General features: G+C 42.6%; 1 protein-coding gene across 16 annotated transcripts in view; it reads right to left on the bottom strand.

The window, feature by feature from the left end:
- LOC125166778 (protocadherin gamma-C4) overlaps positions 1–20,743 on the bottom strand; it is a 170,476-nt gene that overhangs the window by 57,089 nt on the left and 92,644 nt on the right. Inside the window, exon 1 of one of the 16 annotated variants that reach the window (XM_047860836.1) lies at positions 17,190–19,948. The exons of 14 other annotated variants lie outside the window; for them this stretch is intronic. In XM_047860836.1, coding sequence (XP_047716792.1) covers positions 17,190–19,619 — 2,430 coding nt within the window. In that variant the 5' untranslated portion in view covers positions 19,620–19,948. Of the gene's footprint in view, positions 1–11,642; positions 14,171–17,189; positions 19,949–20,743 lie in introns of those variants that run through there. One more of the 16 variants, XM_047860929.1, reaches the window with a different exon arrangement.

The following is a 20,743-nucleotide window of genomic DNA, read 5'->3' as shown; positions in this document are numbered from 1 at the left end:
TGTTACAATTAAGTGTCCGCTTTCTTAACCCAGAGTGAAGTATTCTTTTACCACATTAATCCACAGCTTCTGAACAACCAAGTCCTGGACACATAGACCTATATCCTTGGAAGGGTCCAATGAATAAAGTCACCCAGCAGAAACTTTACAGATCTCCTTGTTAACCTCTATTTCCACACTGACTCACAGCAACACTCTAAGTCTCTGCCTTAGGACTGCAGCCTGAAGTAATCAGAGTTCAATGATCTGAAGAGTTGAGAAAGATGTTTCTCACTGGAATTTGTAGACTGAGAAGCAGCAGTAGTACAGCCTTATTCATGCAATTAAATATTCCTGGGAATTTATATTCTCACTGACTCCAGCATATGAGGTCAAAGTGGTGACTTGGTTTTTTTAAAATTTTTTTTAATGTTTATTTATTCTTGAGACAGAGACAGAGTGTGAACAAGGGAGGGGCAGAGAGAGAGAGGGAGACACAGAATCCGAAACAGGCTCCAGGCTCTGAGCTGTCAGCACAGAGCCCGACATGGGGCTCAAACCCACAAACTGTGAGATCATGACCTGTGCCGAAGTCGGACACTTAACCGACTGAGCCACCCAGGCGCCCCATGACTTGTTTTTATAGCTCTTCATGCTTAAGTTATTTTTTAGGTTGTCTCTTTTTTTTTTTTTTTAAATTTTTTTTTTTCAACATTTATTTATTTTTGGGACAGAGAGAGACAGAGCATGAATGGCGGGGGGGCAGAGAGAGAGGGAGACACAGAATCAGAAACAGGCTCCAGGCTCTGAGCCATCAGCCCAGAGCCCGACGCGGGGCTCGAACTCACGGACTGTGAGATCGTGACCTGGCTGAAGTCGGATGCTTAACCGACTGCGCCACCCAGGCGCCCCGGTTGTCTCTTTTTTTAAAAAAAAATTTTTTGTGGGGCGCCTGGGTGACTCAGTCAGTTAAGAGTCTGATTGATTCTTGATTTCAGCTCAGGTCATGATCTCACAGTTTGTGAGATGGAGCCCCAGGGTTGGGCTCTGGGCTGACAGCACAGAGCCTACTTGGTATTTTCTCTCTCCCCTTCCCCTGTTTGCACTCTCTCTCTCTCTCTCTGAAATAAATTAATAAACTTATAAAATTAAATAAAATAAGTTTACTTTAACTTTTTTTGTATGGAAGTCTCAGGATGAACTACTGGCTGGATCTTCAGGTGCAAATATGCAGAAAGCATCTAAGAAGTTTCACAATATTGAAAGCTTATGTACAGAGGCAACTATTTAAAAATGTTGACACATCTCCAGTTCCTTAGCTTTGCATAGATAGGTCAGAGAGTTGGCTCTTATTAGGAGTTTGATATAGAGGAAAAGCACATGTAAAATAAGTAGTTTGTGCTATGATTTTTCCCCAAGAGACTACTTTCTAATCAATGAACTGAAGCCTTTTACTGAATATTTAGAAGGGGTACAAACCATTGTGTGGAATGCTTCAGAGACTTAAAGATGAACTAAGAAATTATACTTGTCCTTCTATGGCTTCTCTAAGAGAAATTGTGGAGATATTGATTTCTTTTACATACAAATTATTGAGTCTATGGTTCTTCTGATAACAATTTCTTCACATTTTTCTGAACCACAACTCTTCCCATTTGGTATCAAGTAAACTCATACTCTAGCAAAGATATTTTCAGGGCGCCTGGGTGACTCAGTCAGTTAAGCGTCTGACTCTTGATTTCAGCTCAGGTCATGATCTCACAGTTTGTGGGTTTGAGCCCTGAGCCCGGGCTCTGTACTGACAGCATGGATCATGCTTGGGATTCATTCATTCTCTCTCTCCTCTCTCTCTCTCTCTCTCTCTCTCTCTCTCTCTCTCTCTCTCTCTCTCTCTCTCTCCCCCCCCCACCCCCCGCTTATGTTCTCTCTTTCTGAAAATACATAAACATTAAAAATTTTTCAATTACATTTCATAAGCTATCTTTTCCTGTCACATTTTAAGAATCCTAAACAATGTGTTCTTTTATTGATAGCTTTTCATTAGATATGGTTTCCTAAAAATGAACTCTAAGTGTAACTCTAGAGAGTAGTAAACCTATTTGATCAACATCTCTTTGAGCAACAACCTTTCACAGGTGTTTGCTTTAAAATTTTTTGAAGTAGCTTTACTGAGGTATAACTGATATACAAAGAACTACACATATTTCATGTGGAGGTGTTTTTTTTTTAACCTGGTATATGGCACAAGGAAAAAATATAATTTTCATCAGAACTGTTCATGATCACAGCTATACTCTGTCACATATAACTAAGAAAACTGTGATAAAGCCCATTTATTTATCATTAGCCTTCTAATTCAGTTTAAAATGATGTATGGGGGGGGGGGGCGCCTGGGTGGCTCAGTCGGTTAAGCATCTGACTTCAGCTCAGGTCATGATCTCATGGTCCGTGAGTTCGAGCCCCGCGTCGGGCTCTGTGCTGACCGCTCAGAGCCTGGAGCCTGTTTCAGATTCTGTGTCTCCCTCTCTCTCTCTCTGACCCTCCCCCGTTCATGCTCTGTCTCTCTCTGTCTCAAAAATAAATAAACGTTAAAAAAAATAAAGACTGCAGAGATTAAATCTCCAGAAAAAAAATAAAAAAATAAAATGATCTACGGGTTGCATAGTCTCAACAAGATGTACAGTCTCACCAAGAATCCTAGCCTATTTCTGCTTCAAACAGCATAAAATCTCTTCTAGAATGGATGTGGAGGAAGAATATCTGTTGGAAGATTACATTTCCACTTCAGGTGGTATGAAATAGTGGAGCTGCAACTTTTAAGTTATAGCTGAACACTTTAACTTATTAGATTAAATGAATGCAAACCCACCTTCCTTAACACACAGGAAGAAAACAAAGTCTTTCACATAATTTCATTACTGGAACAAGCACAAAAGAAGCATCCAAACCTACTGCCTAGTTTCTCTAAAAAATATCAACAAATATACTAATTATCAATCCTAAATTATCAACAAATATTCTAAAGCTAAGACTGACATGTTATATTAAATGTGTTATGTTAGCTTAAACTCTCATGTTGCCAAAACCAAATGACTCCAACTTTCAGGTTTTGATGATACTTTTTCCAGTTAAATCATCCTAACAATCCTAATGAAGTAAAAAGTTCCTTTCAAGGAGAAATTTCATAGGACCCTTGGTTAGGTTTCACTATGGTTCAGAAAGAGAAAAATTAACACTCCGACAACTGTCCCATCCAAAACAATGGTTCCTGATCTTTTATGACCCCAAACAGGGGTTTCTCAATCAAGAATGTGCCTAGGGAGATCCTTTGCCCATTCTGCCATGTGAGGTCACAGCCAAAAGCCTGTGATCTAGAAGGAAGCCCTCACCTGACCATCCTGGCACCCCTATCTCAGAATTCCGGCCTTCAAAACAGTGAGCAATACATTTCTGTTTATAAGCTATTCATCATCTAATCCCCTTTGGTGAAGGGGATCAATTGGTATAAACCAGTTATAAAGTAAGTCATAGGGATGTAATACACAACAAAGGGAAGTCAGTAATACTGTAATAACTTTGTGTAGTGACAGACAGTAACTACACCTATGGTCAATGTAACATACAGCATAGAGAATTGTCAATAATATTGTAATAACTCTGTATAGTGACAATAACTAGACATATCAAGGTGATCATTTCATAACATATAAAAATGCTGAATCACTGTCATACACCTGAAACTAATAAAATATTGTATGTCAATTATAATTCAGTTTTTAAAAAAATTTACAAATGAATGCACCTAAGCACTTAAGCTTTTTAAATTAGCTTTCATAAAAATTCTAGAATAATTTTACTTCCATTCACGTGTCATCCCATTGTACCACCCATAGAAGCACACAAATCATTACTTTTCACAAAATGACAAGCTAATATTGAAAGCTTGACTCCTTTTTATATCAACAATGTAAAAATATGGCCACCATTAATTACCTATTATAAACAAGATGGTTTATATGTTATCACTACTCCTCACCACAATCTTTCAAATTATACATTATCTCTATTTTGCTGAAGCTGCTAGAGATTTAAAAAACTTGTTAAAGGTCACAAATTTAGGAATTACCTCATTGCAAAGCTGCTACTTTTCTATATTATATCTTAGAATACTGATAGCAAGTAATCCCCAGAGCACACACATTTGTCCATTCATTCACTTAACAACTAATTAATGGAGCCTATTTAGCTCAACTGAAAGCATTAGTTAAGATCATTGCTATATGAGATACAGCCTAAAGGTCATGATTGTTCATTGTCCCAACTTGTAATCATTTGTCTCTAAATCAGGTTAAGTGAACAGAAGTCAGCATAACTGGACTATAGCAGTTTAGTTTCCCAAATAATTTCGTTGTGTGTTATGTCTTTCATTTTGAACTGACCACCATATGAAAACCAGCCTTGTGATAAACATTTTGATAGCTTTTACAAAACAGGACATTACACTGCCCTCTAATCCTGATGATATCATTTAGAAAGTTCTACTCATTAAGTTTCACCTGGAACTTAAAATACAAAATCTACATTTTTAGATCAGCTCAAAAACTTCCTTTAAAACAAATCAGACAGAACCATACTATTTTTCCTTTTTTTGTCTTGGTTGTCACAAAATATAAAGTGACATGTGAATTTCATTACCAGTAACACGTCTCACTTTAGGGCCATTTGATTACCTTTCTTTCTCAAACGATTTCTAACTTCTTCCGTAAGTCCAGATATTAACTACTGTATCTTTGGAAGGAGACAGGCAACAACAACAAAAAATAAGGATGCTAGGATTCCCTACTCCTGTATGGAATTCGCTAAAAAATCCAGGCTTTTCACAGATTCCAGCAATGTTTTCCTAAGACTACTATACATTAGTGTTCAATTTAGGTTCAACATTATACTAGAAGCATAAGGCTCTCAAGAAACACTTAGAATCTGAGCACTATCCAAAAATTTTTTCCGTGTGTGAAAGTTACAGGAAACTTATATAAAAGAGATTACTACATATTCACCACATTACCAAAACACTCAAAACACAATTTGTTAGCTGCGTGTTCCACAAAGTCATCATTTTTTTTTTTTATTTTTAAAAATTTTTTTTTTCAACGTTTATTTATTTTTGGGACAGAGAGAGACAGAGCATGAACGGGGGAGGGAGGGACAGAGAGAGAGGGAGACACAGAATCGGAAACAGGCTCCAGGCCCTGAGCCATCAGCCCAGAGCCTGACGCGGGGCTCGAACTCACGGACCGCGAGATCGTGACCTGGCTGAAGTCGGACGCTTAACCGACTGCGCCACCCAGGCGCCCCCCACAAAGTCATCATTAAGATCAGCAGTACAGGTAAACTAAAGAAATACCTCACCTGGAAACACAGACATTGCCATCCCAAAATCTCTAATAAGTCTAAAAAATAAACAATCTCTTCAGTTTTTCTTCATGACAACACTTACACTGTTTGCATATTTCTTTTTTATTTTTTTAAGATTTTATTTTTAAGTAATCGCTGTACTCAACATGGGGCTCAAACTCACAACCTCAAGATCAAGAGTCACATGATCTACCAACTAAGCCAGCCAGTTGCCCCTGTTTGCATATTTCACTGAGAAAGTTTTAAGCATGTAGGAAATAAACTTGGTGTATTTTTAAGTTCAAGAATTGTATGAAACCATGTAATGACTTAAGACCTGAGAAAGTACAAATGTATGCATTACTAATGACCAGAATTACTTCACGTTAAAAGAAATTAAATGCACTTCATTAATTCGTTAGCAATTTCATATGTAGTTAGAAGCCCCTCTACCCATAAAAGTTTATTAAAAATTTCATTTATGCTTTTTATAAATTACAGTGAATTTCTCTACAAGAATGTGTGTGTAAGTAGGCTCTTCGCCAGCAGAGAGCCCAACATAGGGCCTGAACTCAGGACCCTGAGATCAAGACCTGAGCTGATATCAAGAAACCAACACTTAACCTACTGAGCCACCCAGGTGCTCCGAGTATTTGTGTTTTTAACAGATAAACTAGCATCAGCTGTTCAACATAAAAATGTTATGTACGGGCACCTGGGTGGCTCAGTCAGTTGGCCCCGGACTTTTGCTCAGTTCATAATCTAGCAGTTTCTGAGTTCCAGGCCCCATCTGGCTTGCTACTGTCAGCACAGAGCCCACTTCAGATCCTCTGTCCCCCCTTCTCTGCCCCTCCCCTGTTTGCATGCTCTCAAAAATTAACATTTTTAAAAATGTTGCACGGCCAATGGTAAATAAAAAGACCAATTAAAAGCAGGCATATCTTGTTAATTAGAAAAATTACACAGGATACTAACAAAGTAATAGAGTGGTTATAATATTATAATATACAAACACTATCACAAATAAGGCGTGAGAGAAGGCGTGATGGGAGCCCTGAGAGAAGACCTCCAGGTTGGTCACTGGTGTCTGCCACGCGTATACAAATTTTTTAGTGTGTGCTTTATCAATGCTGAATATATACTGAATATACATACATTCATTAATGGATAGTTATATTTAGAAAATGCCAACTACCTAACAGCAGAAGAGGGTCGTTTCTCCCACTGCACTCCCGGCTCAGGCGCGTGTCTGCATCATCAGGCTGTGGGAAGATCACGTGATTCCCGCGAGAGTCCGCGGGGAGGGAAACCTCGTGGAATAAGTCTGCGAGAAAGCGCGCACCCTGTCCACGCCCACAAAGCGCGAGGCGGACACGCCCACCAGCCCACCTCTTGAACCCTGGAGCCGACTCGACTCTAGGCGTGCCAGCGCCTCAGACTGAGCGCCAGCCGCACGATAACAATGACGTGGAAGACGCAGGAGGTTGCGGCTACGGCCACCACCAAGTACAGCGTGTGGTCTGAAGAGTCAGGGTCAGCTGGAGGCTGGACATTGCCCAGATCAGCCAGAAGTCTAGGATGCTGTCGGCGAAGGCCACGGTGAGCGTGATGGTGGCCGAGAGAAGGGGCTGGCGGTGATCCTGCACCACCACCACCAGGCTCTGCTTGAGCGAATCTCTGTCCAGCAGGGCCCGTGCAGTGAGCACCTCGCCCGTGTGCAGCCCCACCGCAAAGAGCCCTGGCTCGCTAGCCTTGAGCAGACTGTAGAACAGCCAGGTGTTCTGACCAGAGTGGTTGTCCACCGCCACCACCTTGGTCACCAAGGTGCCGGGCTCTGCGGATCGTGGTGCCAGCTCCACGCCTGTGGAAACGTCAGTGGAGAGGGTGGGGTACAGGACTTCTGTCACGTTGTCATTCTGGTCCACCACGAACAGGCTCAGAGACACATTGATGCTGAATGGAGGATCGCCGCTGTCACGCGCCATCACTTGTAGCTGCATGTCTTGGAACTGCTCATAGCCGAAGGAACGCAGTGCATACAGAACGCCAGTGTTGGAGTTGATGGAAATGTAGGATAGTGGTGGTCCAGGGAGGGTGTTCTTGGCTAGGAAGTAAGTGACCTGGGCGTTCTCTCCATAGTCGGGGTCGTAGGCCATTTTTTTTTTACCTTGTCATGTATTTCTTTTTTTTTCCAATATATGAAATTTATTGTCAAATTGGTTTCCATACAACACCCAGTGTTCATCCCAAAAGGTGCCCTCCTCAATACCCATCACCCACCCTCTTCTCCCTCCCTCCCCCCATCAACCCTCAGTTTGTTCTCAGTTTTTAAGAGTCTCTTATGCTTTGGCTCTCTTCCACTCTAACCTCTTTTTTTTTCCCCTTCCCCTCCCCCATGGGTTTCTGTTAAGTTTCTCAGGATCCACATAAGAGTGAAACCATATGGTATCTGTCTTTCTCTGTATGGCTTATTTCACTTAGCATGACACTCTCCAGTTCCATCTACGTTGCTACAAAGGGCCATGTTTCCTTCTTTCTCATTGCCACGTAGTACTCCATTGTGTATATAAACCACAATTTCTTTATCCATTTATCAGTTGATGGACATTTAGGCTCTTTCCATAATTTGGCTATTGTTGAGAGTGCTGCTATAAACATTGGGGTACAAGTGCCCCTATGCATCAGTACTCCTGTATCCCTTGGGTAAATTCCTAGCAGTGCTACTGCTGGGTCATAGGGTAGGTCTATTTTTAATTTTTTGAGGAACCTTATGGAGGCTCTTCTAGGGTTGTTCTCTGCAATATAGGTAGATTAGAAAGTGTCGGAGAAGGCGGGCAGGTTGTCTTTGGTGTCTGCTACTTTCAGTGAGACGTGAGTTTCTGTGGACAGGGGAGGACTTCCTCTGTCACTGGCGATCACCGTGATGTATCTAGGAACCTGTTCTCAGTCTAGGAGTGTGTCTGTCACTAATGTATAGTAATCTCCACAAGACTTTTATAATTTAAATGGCACATACTCTCGGATGAAACAGGTCACTTGTCCACTTTCCCCAGAGTCTTGATCATTTACATTTAAAAGGACAATTAATGTCCCTCTGGGAGAGTTTTCCAGAATGGAGCTGGAGAGAGAGAGAGGTGACAACTATTTCAGGGGCATTATCATTTACATCCAATATTGTGATCAGGACTTTGGCTCCTGCAGAATATCCTGTTTTATCCATTGCTTGCCTTTCCATCTCGTAGAATCTCGATTCCTCATGGTTCAGGTCCCCTATTGTTGAAATTGTCCCTAAATTAGCATCTAGTTTGAAAACCGGGGCCGCATTGTAGTCTACATAACAGAAGGAATGTCACTTCCGCATTGGCTCCTTCGTCAGAGTCGGCGGCCCTTACCAGAAGCAGCTTAGTGCCCACCACCATATTCTCTGGAACGCTCACGCGGTACTCGGACTGAGCAAATATTGGTGCGTTGCCATTCACATCAGCTGCCATCACACGAATTCGCTCAGTGCCTGTGCGCACTGGGTCACCCCCCATCGGAGGCTGTGAGAACCAGGTGATGAACAGTCTTCTGCTCCCGGTCCAAGGTGCGCTCCAAAACCAGTTCTGGATACTTGTTACCATCCACTCCGCTTTGCACGTCCAGGCAGAAGTGAGTATTATTACTACTGAGTCCGTAGCTCTGAAGAGAGTTCTTCCCGATATCCGGATCCCAAGCGTGGGGAAGCGGGAACTGCAACCCAGTGGCTGCGTTTTCACTCATTTTTATTTCTAATTCATCTTCCCGGAAATAGGGGGCATTATCATTAATGTCTCTCACTTCTATCACTACCTCGTATATTTTTACTTTATCTTCCAACAGAATCTCCAGATTTAATTGACACTTGAAGACCCCTGTCTATCCTGTCTGCAGAGATAAGGCTGCCGCTTCGGGGGTTTAGAGCGAAAAGCTGAGTCCTACCTCTGGAGACTATACGGACTCAGCGCTCCTCTAGCTCCCAGCGCTCCAACCCCAGGTCCTTGACGATGTTGCCCACCCTAGAGCCTTTCTCCAGCTCCTCAGGAACTGAACAGTGAATTTGGGTTCATCTGGTTTCCCACAGAATCCCCAGGAGAACTCCCAGCAAGACAAGCCCTTTGCAGTCACCTAGGAATCATTGTCACTTTCCTCCAAGATTATTTTCACTTCTTCCCTTGACTACCGAAGTAAGGTCCAGCTTTTCCAGTCTTCAGAATCCAACAGTTTCTTCACAATCCTGAGATGGTTAGCTTCTATCTGTGTTTTGCGATTCACGCCCCTCCCGGGCAAGCAGGAGGCAAGCAGGAACTCTGTTGTTCTTTCCCTGATTAGTGAACAGCGGTGCTCAGAGCCCTAACCAGTTACTGCACGATCTTGAGGATTTTTGGTTTTTGTACCTTAAATAGCTCCACCTACTGTTCTTCAAATAGGCATGGAAGTAGGGCCAAGTAAAAAACTACAGTGTTCCTTTTAATAGAAACTTCAGTGAGCTTATTTTTATTTCCGAGCTTATTTTTATTTCTCTAAAATTTTTCATACAGAGTCACTTTCTTGAGATTATTTTCTGTAGCTGTAGGTATATTCTGTCTTTTTCAATGAGCTTTTATTTTTTTTAATTTTTTTAACGTTTATTTATTTTTGCAACAGAGAGAGACAGAGCATGAACGGGGGAGGATCAGAGAGAGAGGGAGACACAGAATCTGAAACAAGCTCCAGGCTCTGAGCAGTCAGCACAGAGCCCGACGCGGGGCTCAAACTCACATACCTCGAGATCATGACCTGGCTGAAGTCGGACGCTTAACCGACTGAGCCACCCAGGCGCCCCTTCAATGAGCTTTTAAATGAATCTGAAGTTTCTATACAAAGTAATTTCAACCTTATAATTTTAGTGCACCTAATTTGATATCACCACCCCAAAAAGACACCTATTATGTGACATCTCCCTAGGAAATTACTGTTTTCAGATATCTTTAATAGAATAAACTTTCTCACTTGCTGTGATAGGTGGCATTTTTTTAAACAGATTCTCAAAGTTACCTATATAGAACTATTGTTGTTCTATAGATTGTTAACATCTAATATTTAAAAATCAAAATTTCACAACATGGAAACCTAAAAATAAGAAATGGAATTGTATACATTATCAGAAGCACACTGACAAGAAGTCAACTGAGTAAGACACATCAACATTTTCAGGACAAAATGGAAGCATTTCAACTTGCATTTATGGGAAATGAGGGTAGTACTTCACAACTTACTAATACATTATATTACAAAATAGTGTTTGAGAAAATTAGCAATCCAAAGAATATTACAAACTTACCTTTTTCTGAGTAACAAACCCAATTCCAATTACTGAAAATGGTAATACATTCAAAAGCCCACCAAAATACAAGAAAAAATCTCACTACTCTGCTTTCATGAATGTAAACATTTAGATTCTGATGAAAAGCATGTTTGGCAGGCATACCACAATGTATTTTTAAAACTGGGAGGAGGGGCGCCTGGGTGGCTCAGTCGGTTAAGCGGCCGACTTCAGCTCAGGTCACGATCTCGAGGTCCGTGAGTTCGAGCCCCGCGTCGGGCTCTGGGCTGACAGCTCAGAGCCTGGAGCCTGCTTCTGATTCTGTGTCTCCCTCTCTCTCTGACCCTCCCCTGCTCATGCTCTGTCTCTCTCTGTCTCAAAAATAAATAAATGTTTAAAAAAATTTTTTTTAATAAATAAAAATAAAACTGGGAGGAAATCTGCAGGTAGTTCTGAGAAAAGATTGAGAAGAAAATTAGCCTATTCAGGGGGATTCAAAAAATCTCTAGCAAACATACCTGAATATTGTCAAATCATTACTCTGTCCTTTAAAAAAAACCAAACAACCTTGTGCATTTTCCTCTCACTTTGTAGCTATAAAGAAGAAGCCTTATATATTCAAGATATCAATGTTCTGAGAAAGGTAAACACCCACAGGAAGAAAACATTTATGTTTCAGCTACAAATATTTCTTTGGCAACAACATCATAATACCCACTTCTCACAGTAAAAGAGATTTGTGGGGGGGGGGTGGTAAAGACTATCTCAGGTGAAATTGTCAAAATATTTCAAAATACTTGAGGGCTAATAATGAAGTTACGGGTCCACATAGAAAGGAACAGAAAATATTGAGTGGGCAAACGAAGTGATAGAACATATGATTTAAGATTTTTTTGCCAAAATATTGTTTTAAAATTAAAAACTAAACCTATGTATTGAAACTCACATGGGCAGAAGCAGCAGCAGCGTTAGAGCTTAATTTGTTATTCTCCTCAGTGAAACTTATTACCAAAGAAGCTTCATTGGAGAGATCTCCTTGGGGACCCATTTCTGACGTCATAGTTAGAAAATTAAGCCGTGTTTTCGGAGAATCGGAGGCAATGTACGTATTGTAGGAATACGGCAAAGTTTCAGGATTATAGGTGGGAGAAACTCCTGGTCCAATCTTATGACAGAAACCAGGTTGAATGCAGTTCCAGGCAGTTGGGGTGATGGAGCATCGCAGGCGCAGGGCCACCGCCAGAATCACCGCAAGGAGGAAGAGCACCGAGATCAAGGCCAAAGCCACCACCAGGTAAAACTGCAGCTCGGCCTGGGGGTCAGAGGGCTCCGGGCGGTCGCTGACATCCGGCAGTACTTCTTGGAGGCTGTCGGCGAAAACCAGGTGCAGCGTGGCGGTGGCAGAGAGGGGCGGCTGTTCCCCGTCCCGCACGGCGACCAGCAGGCGCTGGCGGGCCGCGTCCCTGTCGCCCAAAGCACGCGCAGTGCGCACCTCGCCCGTGCGCAGCCCCAGGCTGAAGAGTCCGGGCTCGCTGGCCTGCAGCACGTGGTACGACAGCCACGCATTGTGTCCGGAGTCGGCGTCCACCGCCACCACCTTGGTGACCAGGTAGCCGGGCTGCGCGGCGCGCGGCACCGTGTCGAAGAGCGCCGAGCCGTCGGGCCCCAGCGCCGGGTACAGCACCCTAGGCGCGTTGTCGTTGCGGTCGCCCACCAACACGCGCAGGCTCGCGTTGGCGCTGAGCGCGGGCGAGCCCTGGTCGCGGGCCTGCACCGTCAGCTCGAAGGCGCGCAGCTGCTCGTGGTCGAAGGCGCGCTGCGCGAACACCACGCCGCTCTGCGCGCTCACGGACACGTAGGACGCCAGCGCCCGTGGCTCCAGGTCGCTGGCCACGATGGAGTAGGAGACGTGGCCGTTGGGTCCCAGGTCGGGGTCGGAGGCGCTGACTTGGGCGATGGAGGCTCCTGGAGGGTTGTTCTCGGCAATGTGGACCATATAGAATGCCTGTTCGAAAATGGGCGCATTGTCGTTGACATCTGCGATGTGCACAGTGATGCTTGAGCTAGAGGAAAGAGGCGGCTTTCCCCTGTCAGTAGCTGTGATGGTGACATTGTACACAGGGGTCTTCTCCCGGTCCAGGGCCCCATCTGTTACAAGTTTGTAGTAATTATTGGCAGAAGATTCAATTCTAAAAGGAACTTTTTCTTTTATGAGGCATGTGACCTCTCCATTTTCTCCGGAATCTTTGTCATGTGTTTTGAACAGAGCAATCACCATCCCCTGTTCTGTGTCCTCAGTTATGGAACTTGACACCGAAGTGAAAATGACCTCTGGGGCATTGTCATTCTCATCTAAAATTTCTATTATAATTTTACATTCAGTGGTCATGCCTCCACCATCCTTGGCTTCTATACTCATGGTATAACTACTACTGTTTTCAAAGTCTATAGGAACTTTGGATTTAATTTCTCCACTTTGATGGTCAAGCATAAATATATTTCCAATATCTCTTACTGTTTTGAAGGAGTAGGTGATCTCTGCATTGATGCCCTCATCCTGGTCGATGGCTGTCACCTTTAGCACAGAGGTGCCTGAGGGCAAGTTCTCTGGAAGGTTAACTTTGTACACATCCTGACTGAACACTGGGGGGTTATCATTGGCATCGGTGACCTCAATCTTGATTTGAACGGTGCCACTTCAGACTGGGTCACCTCCATCCACTGCGGTCAGGACCAGAAGATGGGAGGTCTGATGTTCCCAGTCCAGCGGCTTCTCCAATATTAATTCTGGGGCATTCTTGCCTTCGGTCTTATCCTTCACCATCAGAGAGAAATACTCATTATAGCTGAGTTGGTAATTCTGGAGAGAGTTAGGTCCTACATCTGCATCTATAGCAGATTCCAAACCAAATCGAGTTCCAAGAATTGCAAGTTCATTGATTTTTAAAACAATGCTATTTTGGGGGAAATAAGGTGGATTGTCATTTATATCTTCTATCCTCACAGATATGTGAAAAACATTTAGAGGATTATCTGCCACAATCTCTAAGGGCAGGACACACAGAGGGTTTGGGTGACAGAGCAACTCCCTATCTATTCTGTCACTCACAAGTATGTTGCCATTCTCTGTGTTCACGGTAAAGTATTGTTTCTCTGCACTAACTCTGAAGTTGCGGGTCAATAAATCCTGTACATGCAGTCCCAGGTCTTCAGCAAGGTTCCCTACCACTGAGCCCCTGGCCATTTCTTCCGGAATAGAGTAGTGGATCTGCTCAGAGAGCCCCCCACAGAACAAAGGCAGCAGGAAGGGAAAGAGTACTTGCCACTGCCAGGTATAGCTCCTCTGCTTCGCCCTAGTTCCCATCCTTTTCTGCGCTGCCACAGCCTCTGATGTTAAGAGAAGATGCTTTACGAATTGTGTTTAAAATATTTACTGCCAATACGTAGAAAACTCAATGTCCTCAATTTCAAGGCATCCCAATCTGTATTCCAAAATCATTTGCTGAGCAGATAGTCTATGTGTGGGCTTCATCTCCTTTCAGACTTGCTTCCGTGACTGCGCAGAAAATCACTTAGGTAGATCGTGGACTCCTGCTCTTGCAGCGCATTGGCCAACAGCGGCGCTCAGAGTCTACTTAGAAAATTGCAGTCCAAAGCCTTGCAAACAATGGGATTTGCTATTCCGTCAGATTTGTTGGACTCAGGTATACAGAACAAGGCAATATATGAGTTTTGGATGTGTCTCTTTTCCAGTGTTTACTACCAAAGAAGATTCATTAGAGATTTGATTCTATAGAAGAGCCATTAACCGAGTATGAGAAAAGTTTATCTTCTTCTAATCAGAGGCAGTGCACATACTGGAAGAACAAAGCCAAGTCTTCTCTCCAGATTTAGAACATAGACCACATGGTAAAACAGCCTCACCAAGTGATATGGGGAAATTTTTGCATCCATGAACTACCCCCCAGTATTATTTTCAATCTGATGTGCAGATAATTTTCCTCCTAATTTTTCCAGAGGAAACTGGAGGGGAGCTCAAATCTATATAGGACATACTCAGGATGAGGTTGACCAAAGATATATTGTTTTCCTTGCTCCTTATAAAGGAAATTTTTGAAAAGGATTATCAAAATACTTTCACCATAACACTTTCACCATAACAATATAAAAGTATACCCTAGTAGGTACCATAGGAATTTAATGACATGCAAAACGTGAGAGTGTTTTATTTTTATCCTTCTATTTAACTGGACCACATGTTGTACCTTAATAGAAGTTTATCACTACCTCTGAATCAAAATAACCATCTTCTTTATAATTTTTTTTAACGTTTATTATTTTTGAGACAGAGAGAGACAGAGCATGAATGGGGGAGGGTCAGAGAGAGGGAAACACAGACTCTGAAACAGGCTCCAGGCTCTGAGCTGTCAGCACAGAGCCCGACGTGGGGCTCGAACTCACAGACCGCAAGATCATGACCTGAGCCGAGGTCAGCCGCTTAACTGACTGAGCCACCCAGGCGCCCCGTAAAATAACCATCTTCTTAATCTCAAGTTTCAAAGGTAACCTTTCCTTTTGTTCTCCAAGATTTTGGTTGCCAGCTCCTAACTGTTCAGACTATGTTTTATATATATATAAATATATATATATATATGGAACAACCTCCCTCTCCCACAAAATAACTCATGTCCTTTTATTTGTCTGCTTTCAATTCAAGTAAAATGCCTCAAGTCTGTTTTCTTTTTTAACTTTATTTATTTTTGAGAGAGAGAGAGAGAGCACCCACATGTGAGTGGGGGAGGGTCAGAGAGCGAGAAGGAGAGAGAGAGAATCTCAAGAAGTCTCCATGCTGTCATGGGGTTCGATCCTATGGACCATGAGATCGTAACCTGAGCTGAAACCAAGAGTGAGATGCTCCAATTGGGCCACCCAGGGCACTCCAAATCTGTTTTCTCAGTTTGGAATTCCACAGGCATAAATTTTATCCCTACATGCTTGAAACACTCTAAAATTTTTCTTGACATCAAGAATGTCAAGCATCTGTTGCAGGATATCCCTTTCCTACAGTTGAAATTCTTTTTGCCAAAATATTAGAAACTCAATTATAGCTAAATACATTAAGGTCAATTACTAAATGAGAAAAGAAAACTTGAAAGGGAACATGAATATGTTAATAACCTGGGCCAAACATCTATAAGTGGTATGAGAGTGCTGAGCTGAATTGAGTATGGAGATGATTCCTGTGTTCAAATATCTTCAGTAAGTCTCCTTTCCTCACTTGACTTTCCTATGCAGTGTTTCAGATAACACATATGTCATTAGGTAACTACCAGGGTTTCAATAACAAGTTGGTTCTGAATATAAGGATTGAATATACTTATATATATTACAAAATGAGTTTTCAAAGGAAATAAAAAAGGAATCCATGACTGATAGGCATATTGAAAACAAAAACAACAAAAAGGAAATACCAAATAGGAATACCAGATAAATCAGTCTCATAAAGTCCAAATATTCACAAACTATTTCACATTAGTATACTGAAAAATGTAAGCATGTTTAGCCAATTTGAAAATAACTTTTTGAGAAGCACTGGATCAAAATTATTTCTGCAGGTGAATTTACTACATTAAGAAATCTTAAACACACACACACACACACATACACACACACACACACACACACACACTAAAGTACAAGTAAAAGAATAAAAGAAAATAATACCAGTTCAACAATTCAACTATTTCTTCAGAACAATCAAATGACTTCATGGTAGAAACAGAAAATATGTGTAGAACTTAAGAAAAAAGGTGTACTCTACATTTCCTCTCCCAAAAGAATCTAGTAGTAAAAAGGCAATCAGTATATCTGTTTTGGTAATATAAATAAATTACACAAAGTTGAAATAATCAACATAATTGAAACATATTACCACTCATCAAAACTCAAAATAGAATTTTCATGCTCAGAGCCAAGCTTACATGTGTAAACACTTACTCGTAAATGTTGTATATATGTGTATATAGATAAGGAAAAGAGCTACAGAGTGTATGCCATTGAATCAACACGATCAAATTTGAACATTAGAAATAAAGCAAATAGTGGTAGAATTTAATTATAAATAAATGGAGGCAATGTGAAATTGTAATAGGCAAACAAAAAAATTGTGAATCATTAATTTGAATCCTAACCAGTTCATTGATAGCCACAAACACTGATGATAGAAAAATATTACTAAAATTTAACTTATTATAAAGCAAGCCATGGTAGCTGAACTAGACCTTTAGAATCAAAAGAAAATATGCCAGAGGAGTGGAAAAACCTTTTCTGAAAAATGATGGTAATTTGTTGAAAGATAAAATAGAGGAACTCATATGTATTGCTCTAAACATGTATGAACTGAATATATCCCCCCACCAGAAATATGTTTTTAAGCCACTTAAAAGACTTGCACAGGGATAGCAACAACTGGGAGGTAGGTAATAAATCTCACCTGATTATTCTTGGAGTCAAATTTGCCTAAACCAGCAGCTGAATCTTCAGCTATCAAGAGTGGCTCGCTTTTCTCACAGCTGTCATGACTAATAAGCATGTCCGCATAGTTGGGCTGAGGGAAGATCACGTGACTCCTCCGAGAGTCCGCGGTGAGGGAGACCTCTTGGGAATAGGTCTGCAGGAAAGCTTGCACCCCGTCCACACCCACAAATTGCGAGGTAGGCATGCCAACCAAACTGCCTCCTGAAGCCTGGAGCAGACGTGTCGCGTGCCAGTGCCTCAGTCTGAGCGCCAGCAGCACAATCACAAACGCGAGGAAGACGCAGGAGACAACTGCCACCGCCACCACTAGGTAGAGTGTGAGGCCAGAATCGTGGGGATTGGCAGAAGACTCGAAGCTGCTTAGGTCAGCCAGGACATCTGGGATACTGTCAGCCACGGCCACGGTGAGCGTGACGGTGGCCGAGAGAGGGGGCTGGCCATGGTCCTGCACCACCACCACCAGGCTCTGCTTGAGGGCATCTCTGTCCAGCAGGGCCCGTGCTGTGCGCACCTCGCCCGTGTGCAGCCCCACCACGAAGAGCCCTGGTTCGCTGGCCTTGAGCAGGCGGTAGGACAGCCAGGCATTCTGGCCAGAGTCTCTGTCCACCGCCACTACCTTGGTCACCAGGTAGCCAGGCTCAGCTGACCTGGGCGCCAGCTCCACACCAGTGGAACCATCGGTTGGGAGGGTGGGGTGCAGGATCTCTGGCACATTGTCATTCTGGTCCAGCACGAATATGCTCACAGAAACATTGCTGCTGAGTGGCGGGTTCCCACCGTCCAGCGCTGTCACCCACACTTGCAGGTCACGGAACTGTTCATAGTCAAAAGAGCGCAGTGCATATAGGGTGCCGGTGTCTGAGTTGATGGAGACATAGGAGGATAAAGGTGCTCCCTGCAGGGTATCCTCCACTAGGGAATAAGTGACCCGGGAGTTCTCATTGCTGTCCAGGTCAAGTGCCATCACTGAGAAGAAGGAAGCTCCTCTGGGGTTGTTTTCAGGAATGTAGACGGAGTAAGATGAGTCAGCAAAAGTGGGTGGGTTATCATTGTCATCTGCTACATTCAGTGAAATGTGAGTTTCTGTAGACAAGGGTGGATGTCCCTGATCTGTGGCTATCAAGGTTATATTATAGCTGTGGACCTGCTCCCTGTCCAGCACTCTGTTTGTTATCAATTTGTAATAATTTCCATAAGTCTTTTCTAATTTAAAAGGCAGACTGTTAGGAACGAAACATGAGACTTGACCATTTTCTCCAGAGTCTTGATCTTGCACATTTAGAAGAGCAATAACTGTACCTGGAGGAGAGTTTTCCAGCACTGAATTAGTAGAAGATGTGATAGTTATTTCTGGAGCATTATCATTCACATCCACAACTGTGATCAATATCTTAGCAGTGGTCGAGAGACCTCCACCATCTTGGCCTTGAATTTCCATCTCATAAAATCTAGATTTCTCAAAATCCAGAGACCCTCGTATTAAAATTTCTCCAGTTTGAGAATCCAACTGGAATATTTCAGAAGCTTTGCTTTCCATATTCCGGAATGAAAACACCACTTCCCCATTGATTCCCTCATCTGGATCAGTTGCATTTACCATGAGAACCCGAGTTCCAGAGCTGAGGTTTTCAGGAATACTCACTTGATATACAGACTGTGTAAACTTTGGTATATGGTCATTTACATCGAGGACCACTACACGAATGGCAACAGCACCCTGTTGGATGGGATCTCCTCCATCGAAAGCTGTGAGGAGGAGATGGTGAGCAGCCTCCTTTTCCCGGTCCAAACTCCCCTCCAGCACTAGTTCAGGATTCTTGGCCCCATCCATCCCGCCTCGCATTTGCAAGGAAAAGTAACTATTAGGATTGAGCTGGTAGCGCTGGAGAGAGTTCATTCCTACATCTGGATCCCTAGCGTTAGGAAGGGGAAATCTCGATCCTGGAGTTGCGTGCTCACTGACTTTTATCTCTATTTCTGCCTCCTGGAAGCTGGGGGCGTTATCATTAACATCCATTATTTCCACCTCCACTCCGTAAATCTTCAGGGTATCTTCCACAAGTATCTCTATATTTAAAAAACAGGAGGACAGTGTCTCACAGAGCTCCTCCCGGTCTAACCTACCTGCAGTGATCAAGCTGCCACTTCGCGGATTCAGAGCGAAAAGCTGCATCCTGCCTCTGGAGATGATGCGGACTCGGCGTTCCGCCAGCTCCCAGGGTTCCAGCCCCAGGTCCTTGGAAATATTGCCCACGAAGAAGCCTTTATCTGTCTCTTCGGGCACCGAGTATTGGATATGCCCTGCCCCAGACTCCTGTAGCGTTCTCAGGAAAATGTATAGTAGGATCAGCCCGCTGCGGTCCAGAAACAGTAGCCGATTCCCCATGGCAGTAAGCTGAGCTTATATTCCCTGGTTTCTTGGGCTGTTTTGTTCTGAATCAGCTTATGTATCTACCAAGTTCAAGGATGACTGCATCCAGAATATATTAGAGAGAGAACTACTTTAAGTTTCCAGCATCAGGATCTGTGAGTATCCATGTTACTCTGCTTTGTGTTGTAGAGATGGGGGAGGGAGGGAAGGCAGCTTGCAGCTTCCCATTCCCTGGTTGGTGAAGAGCGGCGCCTAGAGCCAAATCTTATTATTGCAACGAGTAAGAAAAGCCCAACTTAATGTGTCTCTTCCAGAAGTTATTACACACCTCTTCAAGAATTACACATATTAGGGGCGCCTGGTGGCGCAGTCGGTTAAACGTCCGACTTCAGCCAGGTCACGATCTCGCGGTCCGTGAGTTCGAGCCCTGCGTCAGGCTCTGGGCTGATGGCTCGGAGCCTGGAGCCTGTTTCCCATTCTGTGTCTCCCTCTCTCTCTGCCCCTCCCCCGTTCATGCTCTGTCTCTCTCTGTCCCAAAAATAAATAAAAAAACGTTGAAAAAAAATTAAAGAATTACACATATTTGTAAAACTGAAAACTGCACAAAACAAAGGGTTGTATAATGTGATGTTGAAGGTTTACCAAGAGCATTTAATAAAAGGAATAATTATTAAAAGGGATTGTTTAATTTAAAAAAATGTTTTCAAATACTATAGGAACTGAACAACTGCAGGTTAGACTTGCTTTCTATTGATTTTTACCAACTGAAGGGAACAGTATTTATGGATGTGGAACTAGCTCGGTTCCAAAAAAATCATCAGAGCGCATGACTAAAATTCTTACCAATATTTCTTTATTGAGTAAAAGATGAAACATTTGAGAAAATTTGGATGACATTAGGCTGTCATTTTAAAAATTACCATGATATAAAAAAATAGAATTGTGTCCCATATCCTTAAATAAGAAGTATTCTCTTTCATGAAAAATTTGCTTGAGATTTCTATACATTCTACCTTAAATTGCATAGTAGAATGACTGCAGCACCGTAAACTTTAGTCTAAACAGTGATACCAATAGGTTTGACCTAGATTTATTTTAGGAATTTTATCAAGAGATTGAATCTAGAATCATTACTTGTA

The sequence above is a fragment of the Prionailurus viverrinus genome, chromosome A1 (assembly GCF_022837055.1).
Source record: "Prionailurus viverrinus isolate Anna chromosome A1, UM_Priviv_1.0, whole genome shotgun sequence".
In the NCBI taxonomy this organism is placed as follows: domain Eukaryota; kingdom Metazoa; phylum Chordata; class Mammalia; order Carnivora; family Felidae; genus Prionailurus; species Prionailurus viverrinus.
Note: the sequence above shows the minus strand (reverse complement) of the source record. Positions and strands in the feature narration are given on the sequence as shown.